The sequence below is a fragment of the Hippoglossus hippoglossus genome, chromosome 9, assembly GCF_009819705.1.
Source record: "Hippoglossus hippoglossus isolate fHipHip1 chromosome 9, fHipHip1.pri, whole genome shotgun sequence".
Lineage (NCBI taxonomy): Eukaryota > Metazoa > Chordata > Actinopteri > Pleuronectiformes > Pleuronectidae > Hippoglossus > Hippoglossus hippoglossus.
This window is the reverse complement of record NC_047159.1, coordinates 9,690,881-9,711,836: the sequence shown is the minus strand read 5'-3', so window position 1 is coordinate 9,711,836 and position 20,956 is coordinate 9,690,881. Positions and strand designations below refer to the sequence as shown.

General features: G+C 39.4%; 1 protein-coding gene across 2 annotated transcripts in view; it reads left to right on the top strand.

The window, feature by feature from the left end:
• The window catches only part of ipo11 (importin 11), a 104,733-nt gene that overhangs the window by 45,235 nt on the left and 38,542 nt on the right, over positions 1-20,956 (top strand). For both annotated transcript variants that reach the window (XM_034595999.1, XM_034595998.1), the window contains 6 exons: positions 2,952-2,985; positions 3,350-3,390; positions 3,499-3,615; positions 5,521-5,634; positions 11,670-11,785; positions 13,746-13,822. In XM_034595999.1, the coding sequence (XP_034451890.1) occupies positions 2,952-2,985; positions 3,350-3,390; positions 3,499-3,615; positions 5,521-5,634; positions 11,670-11,785; positions 13,746-13,822 (499 nt within the window). The remainder of the gene's footprint in view (positions 1-2,951; positions 2,986-3,349; positions 3,391-3,498; positions 3,616-5,520; positions 5,635-11,669; positions 11,786-13,745; positions 13,823-20,956) is intronic.

Below are 20,956 nucleotides of genomic sequence, written 5' to 3'. Positions count from 1 at the left end.
TACTATACATAAAATGCACTATCCTGACAAAGCTCTGTCTTCAACCACAAAGTATTACTGGAATTTAAGATTATAACCTGACAGCAATGAGAATATATGAAACATGAAACTAGAGTCAACCAAAGTTAATTTGATGATAAGCAAATTAATTAAGTTTGTTAAATTTAAAAGGTAATATTAATGTAATTGATTAGTAAACTTAATAAATTATTGTGTCACCAATTTAAGTAGTTTTTATCGAGTCCAATTATAATTTTCACTGTTTTGATACATGTTTACTACTTACACTTTATAGTTTGTCTGAGACCATACTGACCCACTTTTGGGCTGTGTTGGCCAATGCAAACCATATTAAACTTGTATTATATTAAATCTTATCTTCTATATATAAAGATTTAATAACTAAATTGTGAGGTTATTTAACAAACGTGCAGTTGTGCTCTGTCGGGATCTGGATTTGCTTTTCACTGAGTTGTTGCCAAGTTGAAGCTTCTTTTTTTTTTTCAGCCTGTTTAGATTCCGTGAGTTATTTCACACTAATCGTCACAGATTAAACTTTCATTCACTTTTAAATTCAGTTTGAACCTACTTTTTTAAAAATATCCCTCATAGATAGTTTAGGGTTGAATAATAATGTGAAGCAAATGATTTTGACTGAATCACCGACCGACATTATATGCGTGTGTGTTTATGAGTGTTTCATCAAGCGGTCTATTATCCTCGACACTTTACTGTGGAATTTAAATGCAGTTGCTCTCATCAGTGTTTGATTTGCCAACAAGGCCAGTGCTGATGGAGCTCCTTCATCAACACACTCCTTTTGTTACTTGTTAATATGCAGCATTACTCATTTTACGATTCTATGATCTTGTTGAGAAGGGGCGGACATTTCAGCTGTAAGTCTTTTATATCTTAAAAGTACATTTTACAGCAGCTTTTTGTTTCATTTATAATGTGAACAGACTGTGGGAAGAACGTAGGATGTTATTCACAATGACATTGAAATATGACATGAAAATGTCATTTTTCTCCCACCCATGGTGTTCCTCTAAGAGACGGCAGGAATCCAAATGTGTCTTCTTTTTATTATGACTCAATTGCATGCGATATTCATTGGAAAAGTTGTTGTATGTTTTATGTTTGGTCTCCAAATCTCTATAATAACTTGGTCACTAGAAGAAATCAATGTTTTTGTTATAGGTGTTAAATAATCCATGTCAAACAGAGTTTACTTCAGTATTATTGCCTGTTTTAGACAGATGAATTATGACAACCTCAAGAGTGTTTGTATTTCAATGCTTCATAAACGCATACTCTATCTATTTGGTCATAAAAAGGGCAAATGTCTTCATGTAGTTTGAACTGAAACATTTCATATTGCTGCTGATCCTCTGCAGCAGTGACCTTACATAAGATGCTTTCGCACACGATCTGAACTCTGGAGATCCTCCGAACGTTCTCCGCAGGGGCAATACAATTGACTGCAAATGTCTGAGTGAGAGCCTCTGTAGTTTCTGTGGACTTTCTCCACCTGGCCCCCTTGTATAAAGTCAGCAGAAAGTCCTGAATGCTGTGGACATTTCTGTTTGCTGCTGCGTTGTGCATGTGTGAAAGGCAAACTGTGGAGAAAGTCTGCACCCAATTCTCTGGGCAGCCTGAAAATGGAGAAGAGCCTTTTTGTGGGAGGTTTGAAAGGCTGCTGCTTATCTTATTTGGTCAGTTTAAAATTGGGAAAATGCAGAAACTACTTATATGTCCTACTTTCGGTTTGATGCATAAAATATGTACATGGTGGAACAAAGTAGCTTCCTGAAAGCTGTCGCTCCTTTGAAGTGAACTGATTGACATTAAAAAAGCCAAAAAGTAGAGAGCAGAACCGAAGAGAAACTCCAGCCACTTCAACGAAAGTAGTGTGTGTGTGTTTTTGAAGACATCCGGCCACAAATATGGATATTGAATGATTTATGAATTGGAAAAACTAAATATTTAACAAACACAAAATAATCTCTTATCACTTAATTTTTACATTGCGAACTGGTATATTTCGGAGCCTGATATCAATGTGTGCGCTCAACTTAAGCTTATATTTCTAACTATTTATTCAAACTGTGTTTCATTTGATTGCTATAATCAGGGAAATAAAAAATAAAACGTGCTCAACATTGATTGATCAAAAATAAATATCGATCAGAATACCTTTTAAGAAGCTCGTGAGTTGTGCCACTAAAACAAAACTTTAAAAGCCCCTTGGAAAGATCTGTGATAAATGTATTATATAGTCGTGTCTTAAAATACAACTGTTCAGTTATTTGGACTAAAGCTTACAAAGATATTTGTACTCACACACACACACCCACACCCACCCTCACTTCCACTTTAACTCATGCCTTCTTAAAATGTGTTGTGAAATAATTGAGAACAAGATCTGAGTGTAATTGAGTTTTCCTTCTTTCATATCCTTTCCTTCATCTGATCACTTTCTCCCTTGCGGACATGTCCACCACCTCTATAACTCTTAGACTCCCCCACATTACATTACACTGCTGGAGTCTATTAGATTGGAGGGGCTGCTTCCTTTTAATAACAATAGAAAGCTATTCACTGTAGGCACACACTTCCACAGTGTTCAGTTATGAAAAGCCGTATAGTGAGCGCTGGTTGTCGCTGACTTTCAGATGCTGCTATTAAAGGAAAATGTAATCATGGTTTTTGTGTTTGGTTGTGTTGCTGCATGTGCAGCTGTGGCAATCACCATCTGTTCATCTTAATCTATTTCTTTCCCTCTCTATTTTCTTATGCGTAGTTCACTACAAACACAGTAAAACCTCTCTGTCTGCAGCTTTAATTAGCTATAACAATACATGTGCACCAGCGGGAGCATAAATGTGGGATGCCTTATTTCCAAAATCCTTTTCAAAATTAAAGTATGCTTATCTTTTCTTTCCTCCTAGGTGCGGATTGAGACGGCTACAACCCTGAAGCTCAATATCCTCCTCATGTTTTTATTCTCATACTTAGATCATTTTTGTTGTTATTATGCTTGTTAACTAAGCCTCACTGCATAAATTAGCATACAAGTTTGATCAGTCCTTACCTCTGGCAGAAGGAAATAAAGAATTTTAAAATATATATATTACAATAACAATAATAATTTATTTTTTATATCACCTATCAAAGTAGCCATTAGAAAGTGCGTCACAAAAGGAAAATTATTTTGAAAAACCAAAACATGACAATAGCAAAAAACAATTTTGTGAAAGCCATTCTGTTAAAGGACATTTTGAGAGATGACCAACGAACTTCTTACATATCGATCCCGAGCAGTTTTACATCCTTAACTCAGGCCCACCTGTTGATGACTTTGAGTTCCGGACAGAACAATTCCTCCCTGTGAGTACATGTTTCACTTTTGCTGGAATTGTTTCAAAATGTCTTAATATCGCTTTGAACTTTTCAATCGTAAATTTTTTCCCACTCTGCTGCCTCTCCCCTGTTTAGTACCTGGAGTCGATCTTTGGGCTGCTCTTCCAGCTGTTGCAGCAGGTGACGGAGTGCGACACTAAAATGCAGGTGCTCCACGTCATCTCCTGTGTCATCGAGAGAGTAAACATCCAGGTGAGATCTGCTCATAGCTGTGTGTGGAATATAGGTCTCGCAGTACTTTTCCCAGAGTATGTAAAGTCAACCTGAGCTAAACTCCGGGATGTCTTTGAGGGAGCCCTTGAGTTTGACAGCCGTGGAGATAGATATATTCTGCTGCTGCTTTGTGAAGAATAGCACTGTACAAATTGTAGTCATTGACCTCAACTCTGCAGGGGACATGTCAAGCTGTTAAAAAACATTATAACTCTGATACAAAACATCTGTCACCCTGTACCAGCCCCAAACCACCAAGGTAAAACAATCAGCTGTCCTCAAAGATAGCTCGACATTAATAGTTTATCACATCCTGAGACACTGGCATTTGTTACGTCCAATAATTGACTCTTTGTAAATCATAAGGCCTCGGGCAGCCCTTGTTCTGATGTCTGCTCCCATTTACCATGATGATACACTCTCCCCTCTGCCACTGCAAAGCTTTTGTGCCCATATGGATTCTGCTTTTTTTCCCCAGGATCCAGTAAATCATTTTAATCCACTTAACTGCCAGCCCGACAAAAGTGACCTTCCTTTCGACCCCCCCAGGCCCTTTTCAGATCCATTTGAAGCACCTTTCCTTAAACGATCTCTTGACTTAATTCTGTCACAGAAATGGCTTTCATCCTTGTGAGCTGTCAGTCTGGCTAAGTCCTCCCCAGTCACTGGCCCTGGCTCAACTTCCAAAGTCAGTGGAAGTCCCATTAATATTCTAACCCTTCACACAAGGGATTTTGAACCCACATAAAAAATGGCATCTGCTACAAAAACGATGCAACAAAACCCTGAAAGCAGCTTGAGTTGAAATGAAAACGATGACAGATATGATGAGATTTAGCTCCTTTTTTTCTGCTGTCAGTCTGGCAAATGACACCCTAGGCTGGTTTATGAGTCTCTTCTTCCCCCTTTTTATTTTTCTCCTCAAGGCTGTGTCATGTTTCTTTTTTTTTACTGCTCCCACTACTCAGAGCCCCCCATCCTTATAAAGGTGTAATCGAACAGAAAAATCCCAGTTTGGGGTCTGCAGCTTGGCCATATAGCCACCACAGGGAAAATTAAGTGTTAAGACAAGTCGGCACAAGTAAATGGCAGAAATCAGTTTGAAGTCCGTAATTCAGCATTTTGGCTTGCTGTACAGCAGCTGCATCATAATTACAAACTGTTCCATCATATTTTCCAATTTCACAGAGGAATGAGGGTGATGGAATCCACGTGGTGTCTGACCGCCCAGATTTCTCTCGAGTTTAAACCAAAAGAACTTGATTTAGAGCAAAAAGTATCACATACAAACTCTAAAGAGAGAGAAGACCATGGCAGTTTTGTCACACAAACAGATTTATGTGTTTGCTGTAGTACAGGTTTAGATACAAGTAGGTTGTATTACATCAAATGTCAACTTTTATGTCAGGTTTGTAAAGAAATGCAATGGAGAAGCCTTTTGGATGAGAGGTGAAATGTCTTCAAGAAACACAAGCAGGCCCAGTTGCCTATGTTCACTTGTGCAACTCCTGAAAACACATTTCATAAAGTTACAAAGTGCTTATACAGAAATACAAAATTGAGATTAAATGAACACCAATTAAAGCAAGAGAATAAGATAATAAGTCTATAAAACAAAAGGAAATAAAATTAAGTCAAACACAAAATATAACACTGTAAATGTCAAACATTAATAAGAACATGCAAGCAAAATGTAAAACCTTAGCTCACCTGCTTGTCACCCTTTTCAAAAGACATTGACCATCTTCATATTGATTGATCAGACAGAGCTAGACTCATATAACAGGTAAACCTGTGAAGCTGGTATCATTTCAGAACAATCTGAAAATCGTATCTGTTACATAACATGCCATCATCACTGAACTTTCTTTTTTCTTGCTTCAGATACGGCCATATGTTGGCTGCCTGGTTCAGTACCTGCCCCTCCTCTGGAAGCAATCTGAAGAACACAACATGCTTCGCTGTGCCATACTCACGACACTCGTCCACCTGGTACAGGTATGGTGCATCTCCAGCTTCCAGTGCTGGTTTCTTTTATTAGTTTCTTTTGCTAATAAAAGACAGGTTTCTTTTGATGCCTTTTAATTGGCATCTGTTGCAGAGGGGGGTATGACAACAGATGCAACACTAGCTGGGTTTCAAACCGTGAGATTGTTTCGGGATCCGCCCTAACTCTTAATCGACCGCAGCGCCCATTTCCATGTAAAGATTCAATTCAACTCAAAATACTTTATTCGGCCCCCGAGGGGCAATTCAAGGCAAGTGGGAGAGCAAACAAAAGCGCACTGACAATTCATCCACATACACAAAAGATGAGACTAAATACTGATTAATTAAAAAAACAAAGTTTAGAAGTTTAGAAAAATACAAAAAAAAGGTTGCATTAGAAAATGCCTAGACAAGGATGGACAAAGTTAAAGTGCAAGTGCATCCATCAAGGTAAACTGACCATCCCTTGTAAGGTTTCTGTTTACCAGTCTGGAATAAACCTCAACATGAGTTTTTACATACAGGCAACCTAACTCTTTCATGCAATTTCACATGTTCAACAAACGTATAGTCATCAAAAAGGTCATCTACTGTATCAAAAAGGAAAACAACAAAAAAGGTTGCAGAACACAACATAAAATTTACATAAAACAATGGGTTGTTTGCTCTCCCAGGCCACAGGTCACCACATGGGTAGAGCCCAAACACCCTGACACACATGATGTTCAGTGTTCCATGTATGTATCATCCTTGTCAGTCAATCAGAGCACAGCGAGTATGCACACTTTAAAATAAATATCAGATAACTAAATATAAATGCCATTCAGCTCACTCCCGTAAAACAGCAGAAGTGCTGACATATTTGTTTCCTTTCTCTTCACCGGTGAAAGGTGCACAGTTTTACGACTGAGTCACTCTACCTACCTCACCGGTGAGTAGACAGCAACCTTGCTGAACTGCTGTGGCTCATACACATGGAGAGCCACGCACGGGTGAGGCAGGTGGTGTGGCCTGAGCCTCAGGATTTACTCGATTCAACTGCACAAGGGCAGTGCTGAAAAGCTCAAGTCTTGTTTGTTGTCAGTGGCTAACTTTTCATTCATTACCCTCAGATAAATCCTAACTACAAAAAAAAAGACTTTTGCCCACTTTTGAGTGTGTGGATGCTTCATTGATTGAGATGAGACGTTTACTGCCCGAATGAGCCTCCTTCCCAAATGCACTACACTCATGATTCGGATCCACAGCACACATTTGGCTGGCTCACTTAGGTTTTCTGCAGTAAGCCAGTTCTTGTGTCTCTTCCAGGACAACAAGAAAGGAAGCCCATTAACAAAATAATTGGAATAGAAATTATTGAAACAGCAACAAAATATCTGCTGCCAAGAATCACACTGAGGATTAACTTAATTAATGGGTCCTTGGGTAAGATGGCTTGTTTCATTTAAAGTGTAATATGTTCACTGTTAATTTTTAGTGGCATTAGCAGCTTCTGCAGTGTGACAGGTGGTGCTGCTCAGTGAATCTGGCAGGAAGAGGGGTTTTACTTCTCTGGCCACATGTTACTGAGGCTGAGCTCCAAATTGTCTGCGAGGGAAACCTGGGTTTAGGTTCATTTCCCCAGAAACAGCTGGGTTCCTGTGATACCAATTTTTTTTTTTATCAGCCCCTGACTTGCCTGGAATCTTAACTTGGTTTGATGAGCAACACACAGCAGCTTTGACTGACTTTCCGACTTTGTTATTCATCTTTTCACACAATTACAAGTGGTTGAAACATCAAATTAATTTGTTTTTTGGTACTATATCATTTTATGTTCAGTCGTTTGCCTCGTTATCAATCAGGTTTTATCACTAACCTAACTTATGAAAAACAGATGCTCCCTTCCCTACAGTATCGCAGCAGCCTGCAGAAAGATGTTGCCCCCTGTGTGGCTGCCTCTGCATTACTTCACAGTAGGAGCTGTAAGACTCAGTGATAGACGCAGTCCTTTTCAGAGAGAAATCACAAGTACACATATGGAAAATGGCATGAAGCACTGAGGGTGTACAGCTGAATTGGCTTGGATTAGTCAACTTTGTAACGGCATGCTAATTGAGATTTTAATATATACTATTAAATATAACGCTGATGTCAAAGAAATAGAGTGAGGTTTTTTTTAGTGTTTTTAATTCCACCTACTTCAGTTTAGTTCTATTTTCTGACATTCTGCATGCAGTGATCTACAAAGCAGTGGACATTGGAATAAAGGAAGCAAAAGGGCAAAAGTAGGTGATGTCAAAAATAGATCAAGAAGAAACTCATGCATTACTAGTTTTTTTTTTTTTTGTCCTGTTCTAATACAAACAGCCTCTGTTTTATCTGTGAGGTAGTGATATGAGAGTCAACCAAAAACTACGATGAAAAGGCCTTTGTACTGAGGGAGGCTTGAGTTACAGCTGGAAGTATGACTGTCTGAATCACCCTTGTCCTGAGGTCAGGAACCGATCTTTGTTTTCCTGAGGGGATATAAGACATGACTCGGTGAAGGTCCTGCAGAGATCACACGTACGTCAGTCTTCTTTCCATGTGACATGAAGTAAAGTGATTTGATTCATCACTTCAATTCTTCAGAGAATTAGAAACTCAAACATTGAAGACACACTGGACCATTGATTGTAAATAAAGATGGATGACCTGTCTCCACTTCCTCCCATTATACAAAAATGAACGCAAAATATCCCAGTTATGTGCGCTTTTTGACACAGCCCCCTACGCTGCCTCCGCTGCTGAAAAAAACGTAGAAGAAACAACGATAACGTTACTATTTTAAACTAATTTAGTAACCTTGTTGCAGCCTTGCACTCAAGTACATAGCTGTGTGTGCAGCCCCTGCTATTTTCTTACAGTCACTGAGAGATACCTGAAATCTCGTAATTTTCCTGCATGACAGTCTATTTTATAACCTTAATAATCTTTTCTTTTATTTATTACTTGAAGGCTACATAGCTACATTTTTTTTGCATATTCAAATATTTTTGTAAAGGAGTGTGTGTTAAAGTTAATGGGATTAATTGTTTAGTTTTTTGCCGTGGTATCTAATTGTGTATCGAGAATCGTGGAAATGTCATGGTATCTGTAGCAACTACTAAATTTACTTTTTAGTTTGGCCCATGTCCCATCCACTTATGTGGAGGAGGCAGGGTTTAGGACCTGCACTGCAGCCAGCCACCAGGGGGCAGGTCAAATGATTTAGTTCTCAGACTGTATATAAAGATTTGTCCCGGATACCAACACTGCTATCTGGCTCATTTGGAGCCAGAGTCTGTGGGTCAGTGATCTTGGTGTGGGGCTGCGATATTGAGGTTCTGCTGATACATGCGCTCGACCAATCGAGAGTCAGTTGCGTCAGTCATGACGTTTCACCCTGTTTTCAAAGAATCAATTTATTACTAAAAACAAAACTACTTTGAGAAAAATATTCTTATTATTTCTTTGACTTTTCAGTTTTGTCCATGTTCTATCCACTAACATGGAAGGTTTAGGACCTACCCTGCCGCCAGCCACCAGGGGGGTGATCCAGATGATTTGACTTCACTTTTGAGTAGCTACAACAAAGAGTCTATATGTGCTGGTCACTGAAAAAAACAAAACAACTCTTTTTGGGGACAGAAGGACACTGAACTTCTAATTGCAGGATGTTAATTTTGACTATTTGAACTCAGTCTATCTGGAACTGGCATAAAGTTGTCATCGCCTGTGAATGATCAGGCAGCATTAAATCAGCTCTTAAGCTCATAAAAGCCAGCATATTGGCTTGCTTGTTTTTAAACTTAGAAATGGCTTTTTGCCTGCAAGAGACTAGTGACTTGTTGCCTGTGACGGAGAAACAGGGTCGCGCCAAGTGGGAATTGAGCTTGGCTCTCTCTCTTTCACTCCCACATTGAAGCAGGAGGGAGCATATTTAGACCAAATTAATGTCACACCATCATTGAAACAATGTTGACAGTTCTGAGACAAGTTTGGATCCTCGCCTTTAGACAGAATAATTTCTTCAGCACAACCACACACACACACACACACACACACACACACACACACACACACACACACACACACACACACAGGACTTCTCCTCATTACTCTCACCCACATTCTCTCGTGTGTGTTTTCGGTGAATATACAAAGTGGCTGAGTAAAACTTGAAGTGATGGGGTGCTTTGAAAGGGCACGGTGTCAGACAGCGGTTACGTTTTCATCGACAGACGAGAGTTTGAGGGGATGTGTGATGAAGATGGAGGTGATGTTTCAAGGGGAAAAACTATTTCAGAGGGCATATTTCATAAGTTAGGCTAAACATGTCTCTCGGTGCTACAGTCGGTAAATAGAAATGCTGGTGTGTTCTAATATTTGTGTGTATTTACGTTTTTTTTAATGTGTATACTTGTGTCTGGGTTGTCAGTAAGTGTACTTACAGTCTTGCTCAAGGGTAGGTTATCCTTTTATGAAGTACACTTTGGTACACTATGAAGTACAAACTTTTTTTAGGGGGAACTGGTATCCCAGAATATACATTAACGAAAACAATTTCAAAATCCATTACAAAACAAACCACAAGATGGGAAATTGAATACATGAATAATGGTTGTACCAATACACCAGAGAGAAGTGGCAATCTGGGGGCGGGGGTGACATTGGGCGAGAGGCGGGGAACTCCCTGGGCTGCTCGCCAGTTTTATCACAGTGCTGACACATGGAGACAAACAACCTTTCGTGCCCATATTCACACCTATGAGCAATTTAGAGTCACCAGTCAACCCGACCTGCACGTCCTTGGACTCTGGGAGGGAAGAATCCCACGCATGGTTCAGGCAGAACATCCAAACACCACACAGTACAGTTCTCTGCTAACCAGCACTTGAACCAGAACCGTCTTGCTGTGAGGCATCGGTGCTAACAACTGCACCACAGTGTGGCCCTGCTGATTAGTCTCAAAGTCTACAATTATTAAGCATAATTACATTAAAGTGTTCTATAAAATGTACATAGAGTATTTTTTATTATTCAAATGTATGTGTAAAAACAACAAACATGTTTTGCAAAGTTACATGAAGCTTGAAATTGTCAGTTGAAGCATTAGAGGGTACTCTCTGTGTAGCCCAGTGGATACAGTCTTTGTTCTCATAATAATAATAATAATATTAAAGATACAGATAATAGGAATAATAAAACATCATAGTTACTTATATTTATCAAGAAAACAGGAGTTCAATGAAACATCAAAGATGAAGCGACCAATATCTACATACTGCACTTCCAGGACAAATGAAATCAGATAATTATAGATGATACAAAAAAAGACTTCTAATAATCAGTTAAAGCTGAGTATTTGTTGTGAGGGAAGTGAGTAGATAGATGTTTTATTTTCAACACAAGAGAAAAATGTAATGAAGTCCTTGACTGTTTGATATAAATCTTCAGCTCTGTCCTCCATGATTTTAAAGCCATGTGGTTCTGTTCAGGTTAAGATGACACAGGCATTGTTCAGCTGCTCATTCTTCTTCTCCCTGCTACAGTACAATCATATCCACTCGCGTTCATGTGTAACAAGGTCGTTCAGAGAAAACCTGCTCTTAAGAGGCTAATGCACAAAGAAAACCTACTACTCTTGCTTATGTTACTTGAAATGCCATTAAACGGTGGACCCCTCGCTGCTGGCCATAAAATTACCATAAAACTCCCCTTAGAAACTTTTGAAACTTCTAAGTATTATTAACCTTGTTTTTATTGAAAGTGAAATCACTTCTCTCCTACACATTACTGTAAGAACAAGACATCCTCTGAAAGTTTTAGAGTCTGAGGACAGTGTGTATAGGTGGGAAATGGTGAGCAATGGTTTATAAGCTTTAATATACAGTGTATTTCTATTTCTACACCGTCATGCCCCTCTCTCTACAGATGATCAAGAAGTAAAAACTTATAAAGTACGTTTTTTAAGCACCTTTCTGCAGTTTTCTTGAGTTTTCCTTGATCGGCATTGACTTTCTGTCTCTCTGTTCTCACAGGGCCTTGGGGCGGAGAGTAAGAACCTGTACCCTTTCCTTCTGCCTGTCATCCAGCTGAGCACTGATGTTTCCCAGCCACCTCATGTGTATTTGCTGGAGGACGGACTGGAGCTCTGGTATGGACACACACACACACACAATATGCTATTTAATCTTTTATGAGTTCTACAGAGAAACTTCCCTCGGAAGACATTTATGAAACATAAATTCACAGCTAAGCTTCCTAAATTCGTAACATAGCTTTACGGATAGTTTACTAGACAGACATTTTCCTGCATGTTTTGGCCTCTCATCCACATGTAAACAAGTTATTTTAACTCCTCTCGAAAGTGCAGATTTTTTTTTCAATCTGTCTTTGATATAAGATTTATATATTTCTGGATAAACAGAACTTTGACCAGTAGTTGCGCTGCCTCCTCAGTCACACGGCGATATACGTTATTTTGCATGGAGATTCCATTCATGAATTCAACGCATAGTCATTTTGTACCTAAAATAATTAATAATTTAATAAAAGTTAACTTAACGTTACAGCTTTACTCTGAAAATATGAGCATAATAATGTTACATGGTTATATAATGGCATTGTAAGCTAACTGCAGTTTTGCTGATGGCATGTTGTTTTGGTAAAATTAAACTGCGAGTCTAGCACAACTATGGACCATTGGTCATATCCTTTTCTCTAAATATCAGTAATATATATTTATCTATCCATATATGAAAGGAAATGGCACACTTTAGGATCCTAAGTACCCCAAGAGTATGCACTTAAATAGAATTGATTTGTAAGAGTTTCATTTAACAATGCAACAGAAGTAATCCGCGTCAGTGCAGAATGCTGTATCACCCATTATAAGTAAAAGATAATTAAACCCACCAGATTACACTTCAGGATGTTCCATTACCTTCAATGTCATCCAAGAAATAATTTTGTAATATTCTCGAATGACAAAATGAGAGACAAAACAAAAAAAAAACAGATGTTGCAGTGATGAGATTTAAATGATATCACTGCAACTTCTTTAGTTTTTAAGTTGTTGCTGCACCAAGTAATGTTTTTGTCTTCCTCTCAAATATAAGCGTAATTATCTTGAAAGCTTCTGTGATGATAACATTTGTTTCGAGCTTGAGGAAACGTTCATGTTGGCTGATTAACAAAGGACAAAACCGTCAACACTTAGTAAATAAGTAGTCTTTCCTTTATGTGATGATTTATTTGCTACATGTCATATCACTTTTATTTATGCACAACATCCTCAAGAAAGGTTTGTTTCAGTGGAATAGAATTTGCTGGGGTTACCTTTTTGTTCCGTTCCAATCATCTCTCTGCTTTTACCCCCCCCCCTAATCTCTTTTTTCCTGTCCCTCCCTCAGGAGACCGGCACTGTTCAGCATGCTGTGTTTGTTGTAGCACAAAGCCACAGTCTTATATCTCTTTCCCGTCTTTCATCCTGCCTGATAAACAGCCGTGTCCTAAATATTTGCTTTCTTTGTTTACAAAGTCAATGTCATTTTCTCTTGCTTTTATCAGCTGCTTTTGCTCGTTCTGTGTTCCCCTCATATCTGTACATTGTGTCTTCCCCCCCCCCGGTTAATTTGTGGAGAACGCATCAAATCAGTTATTCATGCGTCATCTTTGGGATTAGTTGCAGGTGAAATCCCACCAGTGACGCTTTGTGACTAGAAATGAGGAGAGAGGCCTTGTGAATTCACGTCATTGCCATATTTTGATTTAGAAGTACAGTATTTTTTTTAATTATATTGTTAAACCAAGCACATTTATGTAACATGTCTATTTTTATCGAATTTATTTTCAAACTGACATTTTTCTCTTCCTCCTTCCTTTTCGTTTCTTTTTCACCCACTTAACTGCGTGTACTGTTTTCTCCGCTCTTATGTTGCCCATGTTCTCCTCTTCTCTCTGCCTGTGTTATTTGCCCCACTATATTTCTCTTCCCATTTTGTTTGCCACCTCCAAACTATGTCTCCTGCACCCTTCTTTCACAAATTCTTCTAAGTTTCTGTTTTATTCCCTCATTTGAAATATCTCTCTCTCCTCTCCTTGCAACCATGCAGGTTGGTGACTTTGGAGAACAGCCCGGCCGTCACGCCAGAACTGCTCAGAATTTTCCAGAACATGTCCGCTTTGTTGGGTGAGCTTTTCTTTGTTTGCTGGTGTGTGTGTGTGTGTGTGTGTGTGTGCGTGTGCGTGTGCCTGTTTGTGTATCCTTGTGTTTGTGATGTGTGTTCACATGATTTTACATTTTTTTTCCATCTAGAGTAACTGTGTGGCATTATCATTCACTTTAAAATGAATGGCAGGAAAGGAGGGTGTCGTATGCAGCTATGTTGCATCTTGGATAGTTCAAAATAATGTGTGTGTGTTCACATTTCACATCAGCCTGAGATGGGAAAAAAAACTGCTGAAAGGAGAAACCGTCCTTAAATGATCAAATGCTTCGAGAGCACGAAGGAATAAGGAAAAAAAAGTTGATGCAATACATGGACATGGACTTACTTTTCACAATTTTATCACTCCAGGCTATTGTAGCTCGCAAAGACCACAGTAGTGGATTTGCAGTAGCCTGCAGCCATCAGGGCTATTTTTTGGGTCTGTAGGCAGCTGTGAATGGTGGCAGATTGAATGGAACTGGCTGGATGATTTATCACAGGCCCCGAGCATTGGGACACCTCACTTGCTGTAGTGTGTAGAGGTGAATGTGTGTGTTGCCTTCAGTGCGACGTGGAACAGTATTGATTCTGTGCTTCTGCAGATAACGAGAGAGTCAGACTAATATAAACACTCGTGTGGCCTGATAGGCTTACTGGAGCATTTGATCATTTGTAGCATGTACAGGACACAGAAGAGCAAAAGGACTCAGTAAGACGGTCATGGATGGATGAAATGGAGGAGGAAGGAATTAATGAGGATCAAGAGAAAGGGAACGAATGGCGAAAAAAATAGCGTGGAGGTGGTGGATGAAAATGAATGATTTAAGAAGAGATGGCAGATAAATTCATGAAGAAGTGACATAAAAAGGAAGGTTACACATCGGAGGTGTGCTCTGAGGAACTTGGACATGATTGAATGGAGAGATAAGGGCGCTGCTTTTTACTCTTATCTCGTGCTGAAGATAAAAAAGGTAAACTAAGGCAAAGAACCAAAGCAGCAAACCAGTTGTTTTAAATTCTAGGCAAATCACAGAGAATTACACAGATGGAGCTGTAAGGGGGCAAAAACACCTACTGCAGTCAACAAGCCTTTGCACTAAAGCATGTGAAAGCCCCACATTGGCAAACTGAAAAGAAACACTGTGATCTTAAATTCAATAGGGTTGTTACACTGCTCTTCCACAACATTGATGCAGAAAGCATGAATCTGTTTCACGAACAATGAGGACGAACCCAGTGACAATATAAAGAAAATCAACATTAACTGATAGGACAAGTAACAGGAATACAATTGTAGAAGTCTGACAAACAGACTGAGATTCAGTGTTTTATTGCCTCTGCATGATTGATGAAGATATGTCGAGTAATAAATTCTCACTGATCATGCTGCCATGTTTGTGGCTATGATGATGGATTGAAGGATGGATGTTCAACCATTTAAGATTGTCTCGTCAAATGCTGTTTTAGGGCTGGCCGTTAAAACAATATCAAATATTTGATTGCAATACAACAAAAGTCTAATATATATCGATATACACTGTAGCGCTTATGCATTGTGTAAGCAGAGTGAGGCAGTATTGTTTTGCTGTTTTTCCAAGTGTTCAAACCACAACCTTCACTCAGGAGCAAAAATCTGTCATTAAACTTTAAAAAAAAATAGTCGTTCATTGTGATAGTTATCAATATTGACTTGAAATGTTTTATCCTGATAATTTTTGCCCATATGGCCCATCACAATGCTGTTTCCAAGGCAAGGAACGATATTTGAATACGGTCTTTTTTCTCCACCTCTGTCATCTCTGTTCCTCACTTGAATGAACCCAAACCCCTGTTCTTTCCTCCAAAGAAACTGTGGGAGTGTTAAACCTAATTCTTTCTCCTCAGTAAATGTTTTCACCTTTCTGGCATGTATGCTTCTAACATTTGCATATGTGCCACTGTATTTGTTAACAGGCTCCGTTCGCTGCTGAATTAATAAATGGACTAACCCAGTGCATAAGAATTTAAAATTACAAATACTTGTAAGCACTTAGTACTCTCTCCACCCTTTGTTCCCACTCCCTTTGTCTCTGTGTCACAATTTTCTTAAGGTTACAGTATTACATATAGACTTAAACTTTATTGTCCCCTGAGGGAAATTTGTTTTCACAGTCATTTCAGTACAGTCAACCCAGAAGCACACCTTTCAGGCAACCTACCGAACATCAAATGAAACATAAAAACATTTACAAACATGTCACATTCATCATGGCAATTCATTTATTTACAATGGCAGAGGGTACGACGCTCCTACTGAATCCTCAGTTCAAGTGCTGTGTACCTCCGTCCGGATGGCAGTGAAGTTATGATTAAGGGTGTGGTAGGTGTCGTCTGCTCTGGTGAGTGTTTGGCGTGTGAAGGCTCTGTCGTTCAGGTCTGTGATTTTGGGTGTGGGAAGACCTTAAAGCATATAGATCGTATCAAATGTAATTAGATTCGTCAGTGCTTCAAGTCTTATTTTGAAAATTGAAAGCTGTTGTGTTGCGATCGCTGGTCAGACATGGTTTTAAAATCAATGTCCTTCTAGGAATCAGTAGAGGAACATTTTACATATACTGATTATAAAATGTTGTTGTGGAAATCAAGTTAGATCTTTTTTTTTTCGTAGTCAAACTTTGGTCAGTCATCATCTTTGGCTGGTATTCACCAGAACATCCGGTGGTTCATTTATTTAGTGCATGGAGAGCAGTGGAAGGATGTGGGCCGTTGAGGGGGGCTGGCTCAGTGTGGTGTCACAGCTTGCCAGGTATGTGGCCTGGCCTGCCTGATAAAGAGCCTCGCTCCATCATTGCTAAACTGGAGCAGCAAATTCCCTAATTAGAATGTCAGGAGCTTTGCCTTGGCTAAATTGTGAGACTAGCACTATGCTCTGTATCACTGCCGCCACTCTCTCAACTAGGGCACATTTCTGCTCTGCACGCTCCTCTGACCAGTGATGATGAGAATGTGCAGCAGAGTTTTCTGTTTTTGGCATTATACTAGTTAGTGTGAACAAGTGATAGAGCCTAAGTGTTCATTCATTTCCATGCTGTGTTATTTTATTAATGAAGGTGTTGTGGCTCCTGAAGTGCTACAGGCCTCCAAACGGACACACATGGAACTATTGAGTTTGTTTAAAAGCAAAAAGTATCTACACTAATTAAATAATGGAAGAATATCAGAAAACGGAACAGGGAATAAAGGAATAAAGATCTGTCTCTAGCCTTAAGTACAGCCGTTACCTGTTAATTACCTTCTTTCAATCAGTTGATTATCTTACATAACACTTTTAGAAAATGCATTTCACAATTATCGGAAGTTTCCAAAGTCTTCAAGTAGTCGATGCTACTTAAGCTATAGAGCTTCTAGTGTCTGCACTGATGGTGGGAGACTTTAGTATAACTGGAGCTTCGCCATCTGTTGTCAGGGATATGTGGAGCTTGTACATCTGCTTCCAAAGGTGCAGAGTTTATGATAACGTACTTACAAACCGCGGGAAAGGTCATGAGCCATTTGTGGATTGTGATGACGATGACTCTAATGATGACACAGAAAAAGGATCTGAAGCTGACACAGGATGAAAAAAAATGGGATAGGATTTACGAGAATGCTAAATGTCAAGTCCAGGGAAGGTGACCTAATTGATGCTTTATGGTCCTGTGTTACAGTTTGAATTTGGACGATATATGATAATCTCTGTGAGAATTCCATGTCCCTGCATGATATGACCAAAATGGTTTGTAGGTTGAGTTTTGTGTATTTATGGTGACAACCAAAGATAACTGTATGTTGAAATGACTATTTCCTGGTTTAATGATTGGGGTATATTTTGTGATGCATATTATATTTTGTGATGTCTGACCAACCGTCCAAATCATGAAATTACAATGATATAAAACAGAAACGAGCAGTAAATCTTCACTTTCTGGAACCTGAAAATGTTTAGGAAATTTGCTTGATAAATGACCATTCAATTTTTATAATGAGCAGTAATTAATTTTCAACTAACTCCTAACTAACAGCCTGCCTCCCTGCATTTTAAGGTAAATAAATTAGAATATAAAGTAGGGACATAACCTTGCTGAATTGGCTTTCAAGTAATAAATTGGGCAGAGCAAAACTCTTAATGAACTGATTATCAGTTGGCAACTGCTGCATCCAGAAATGTGTCGCACCGTCCCTGCAAGATCAATGATAATGTATTGAAAGAGGTCCAGCCTCATCTTTTTCATGTGTAAGCTCTCTAACATTCCTCAGAATGTAGACTCACAGTTAACTGCTCAGCTAATGTGCTCCATGGATCAATCTAGACATCCGCCCCTCTTTATAACAGGCTTCTCATCTGGAAGCGCTGAGTTTGATTACAGCCATTTCACCAAAGTCACACATATTTGACTATATACTGCAGGAATGGAAGCAGATTAATCTGTCATTTTTCTTAAAGTTTGATATAACGATTCACTATCATTATCCATTATTTGCTGTCAAAATATCTCCAGATTGATTTGCCCTTTTTAACCTCGTGAGATGTTTCAGATCTTTCCGAGACACGGTCCTGGAAGTTTTCTGCTTTCTTATCATCGCTGTCATCACATACAAAAGTAGATTTTTGCCACTTCATTGAATCCCTTGCTGAGCTTTTCTTGCTTCTGTCAAGCATGGTTACTCATCCAATGCTTACTCACTAGAGCACCAAAGGGACTGAGCTTGTCATCTCGCAACTGTAGCCAAGGCTTCTGTTGGCCATATTGTTTTTTCATGTTGTTCCTTTGTGTACTGTAAAAACCTGGGAAAGTAAGATGTCTCTCTAGAGCTGCAGCGGTAAAGTTTTGCTTTAATAAAGTAGTGCAGCAAGCCATCGTCATCACTCTAATATTCCTCTTTTCTTTATTTTCTTAATTTGAAGGGGGGGGAGTTGAGTTATGTGCATTTTATTGCTTTTAAAACTCCAACATGCATCTTTACTCAACTCAAACTTTGTGTCTCCGGCTGCCTGGAATGACATTGTCAACCCCATCACGTCATGTAAGGAAAATAATAGGTTTGGGAGATAACCAGAATTTTTAGCGGTGTCCCCAGCAAACATTAGAGGCACTTCAGAGGCTGTTATCACAGTCAGATGTGAGGCTCATTTTCCTGTTAATGTTGATAACTGAAGCAGATTGTGCAGCATATGCCCAGGGCTATGAAGGATGTACAGACTACAGCTTAATCAGTGCTTTAGCAGCTGTTTTTGTGACTATTTGATTATAGCACGTGGGCGTGCGTGTGTGTGTTTTGGACTTGCTCTGGCTTTGTGAAAATGTAAGCGCTTTTATAGTATTGGATTGGCAAAACGGTCTATTCTGTTTTCTGACTATTAGTTTCTACATTTCTTTCACATTGGCATTTACTTGCATGATAGAGCAAAATATTATATTGCCGGAAAGTTTGGTCCCATTTAAATCCCACTAAAGCCGCAACACTTATGAGTTAACACCACATTAATAGCCTCAAAACAAAAACAGCTTAATTGAGTTCTTAATAAAAGTAATAACTCTCTCTTTTTAATAGATTGCAATATATTCTGATCTGTTTTTAGCTCAAGCACAGCCGTGTGTATGACTGCTCTTTTTCATCCTGAGATATTAGCTCTTTTTTTTTCTGTTTTGTGTCCGTCGTGTGTTAGAAACTTCAACAACATGCCCACTCGCTCGTTGTGAATTCTGCTGACATTGACCTGCTGTGTCTCGCAATGGCTCGCTCACACCTTCTCCAGACTCTCTACTCGGAGACTGGCAGAAAAAACTGCGGAGAATGTCCCACAGCGAGGGCAAGTGAGCGCACTGTAAATAGCGCTGCACATACCAAGTTAGAGATAAGTTATGAGAAGTGTAGAAAAATGTTTTGGTTCATTTAGAAAATGTTGTGCAACAAATTAGAATATGGCAGGTTGCCACGGCCTAGATAATTAATGGGAAACACTGCTGTATTATTACTTTCTTTAATTATATTATTATTTATTGACTGTTTTCATTGAGGAAGTGGAAAGGCCCCTCACAACATAGAGCCCGGGTGAAAATCTCACCCAACAAGAGTAAGATGAATATTTCTCAGACAGTTGTAGAAAGGAATGAAAAATGCAGAAGTTAAGTTGCCTCTCAGTAAACCCACCGGCTTATTGTTCCTGTTGTATTAGCATCACACTGAAATAAAAGCACGAGGATGCTGTGTGGAAATGGAAGTGAATCTACTTGCAATAACCAGATGCAGTGTTATTTTGTCAGGCTGTTTGTATTCATACACGGACACTTGAGGTGCCTCGGGTTCATTCGCAATAGTGAAGGAGGGGGGAGATAATGAAAGTCTTATGAAGTCCGAGGCTCAGTGCTCTGAACTGCCTGACCTACCTCCAGCCCAGAATGAGAATTCAATTCATTTCTTCCTCCACTCATATAAATGCTTGTACCTCCCCATCCTCTTGTATTGATATTCATACAAAACTCTCCTTCAGAGGATATTGCCAGCGTGTGTGCACAGCTTATCAGTCAGGCAAGTATTGACAGTGGTTGTGGTGGTGACATTATGGAGGGGGCAGATCAGAAAGCTGTTGGTATGTGTTTACCTTAGGTTTTGCCTTCATAATCAAAACGAATAGAGCGGGTGTAACTTCACTTGCAGATAAAAGATGAAGTAGTTTTGAGTGTAACCATATTGTCATGCTCCGATGTGATAAAATACATTTTCTTAGGCCGCGGTAGAGTAGAGAACCACGTTTGTCTGAGTCACACTGGCTTCCTGTAGGTTTTATTTACCTGAGTAGAAATCGGGTTGGATTACCTGAAGGCCACCGGAGTGAAGGTCTGTCTGGGAGGCGGTTGAGCCGTAACCATGAGGCACGGAGCTGAAGAACTTCCTCCTCCTCCTTTTTCTTGGCTTCACGTCTCTTTGAAATGGATGCCAGAGCAGATCCACATATGCCCTCTGGGACAACGAGAATATCCAGGGTGTCCGACAAGTCGACTAGGTTGAGCCATTGCGCTCTCTCTCTCTCTCTCTCCTGCAGCTCCTGTCACTGTTACATCTTTCATTCATTACCTCTGCCAACGAAGTTACGT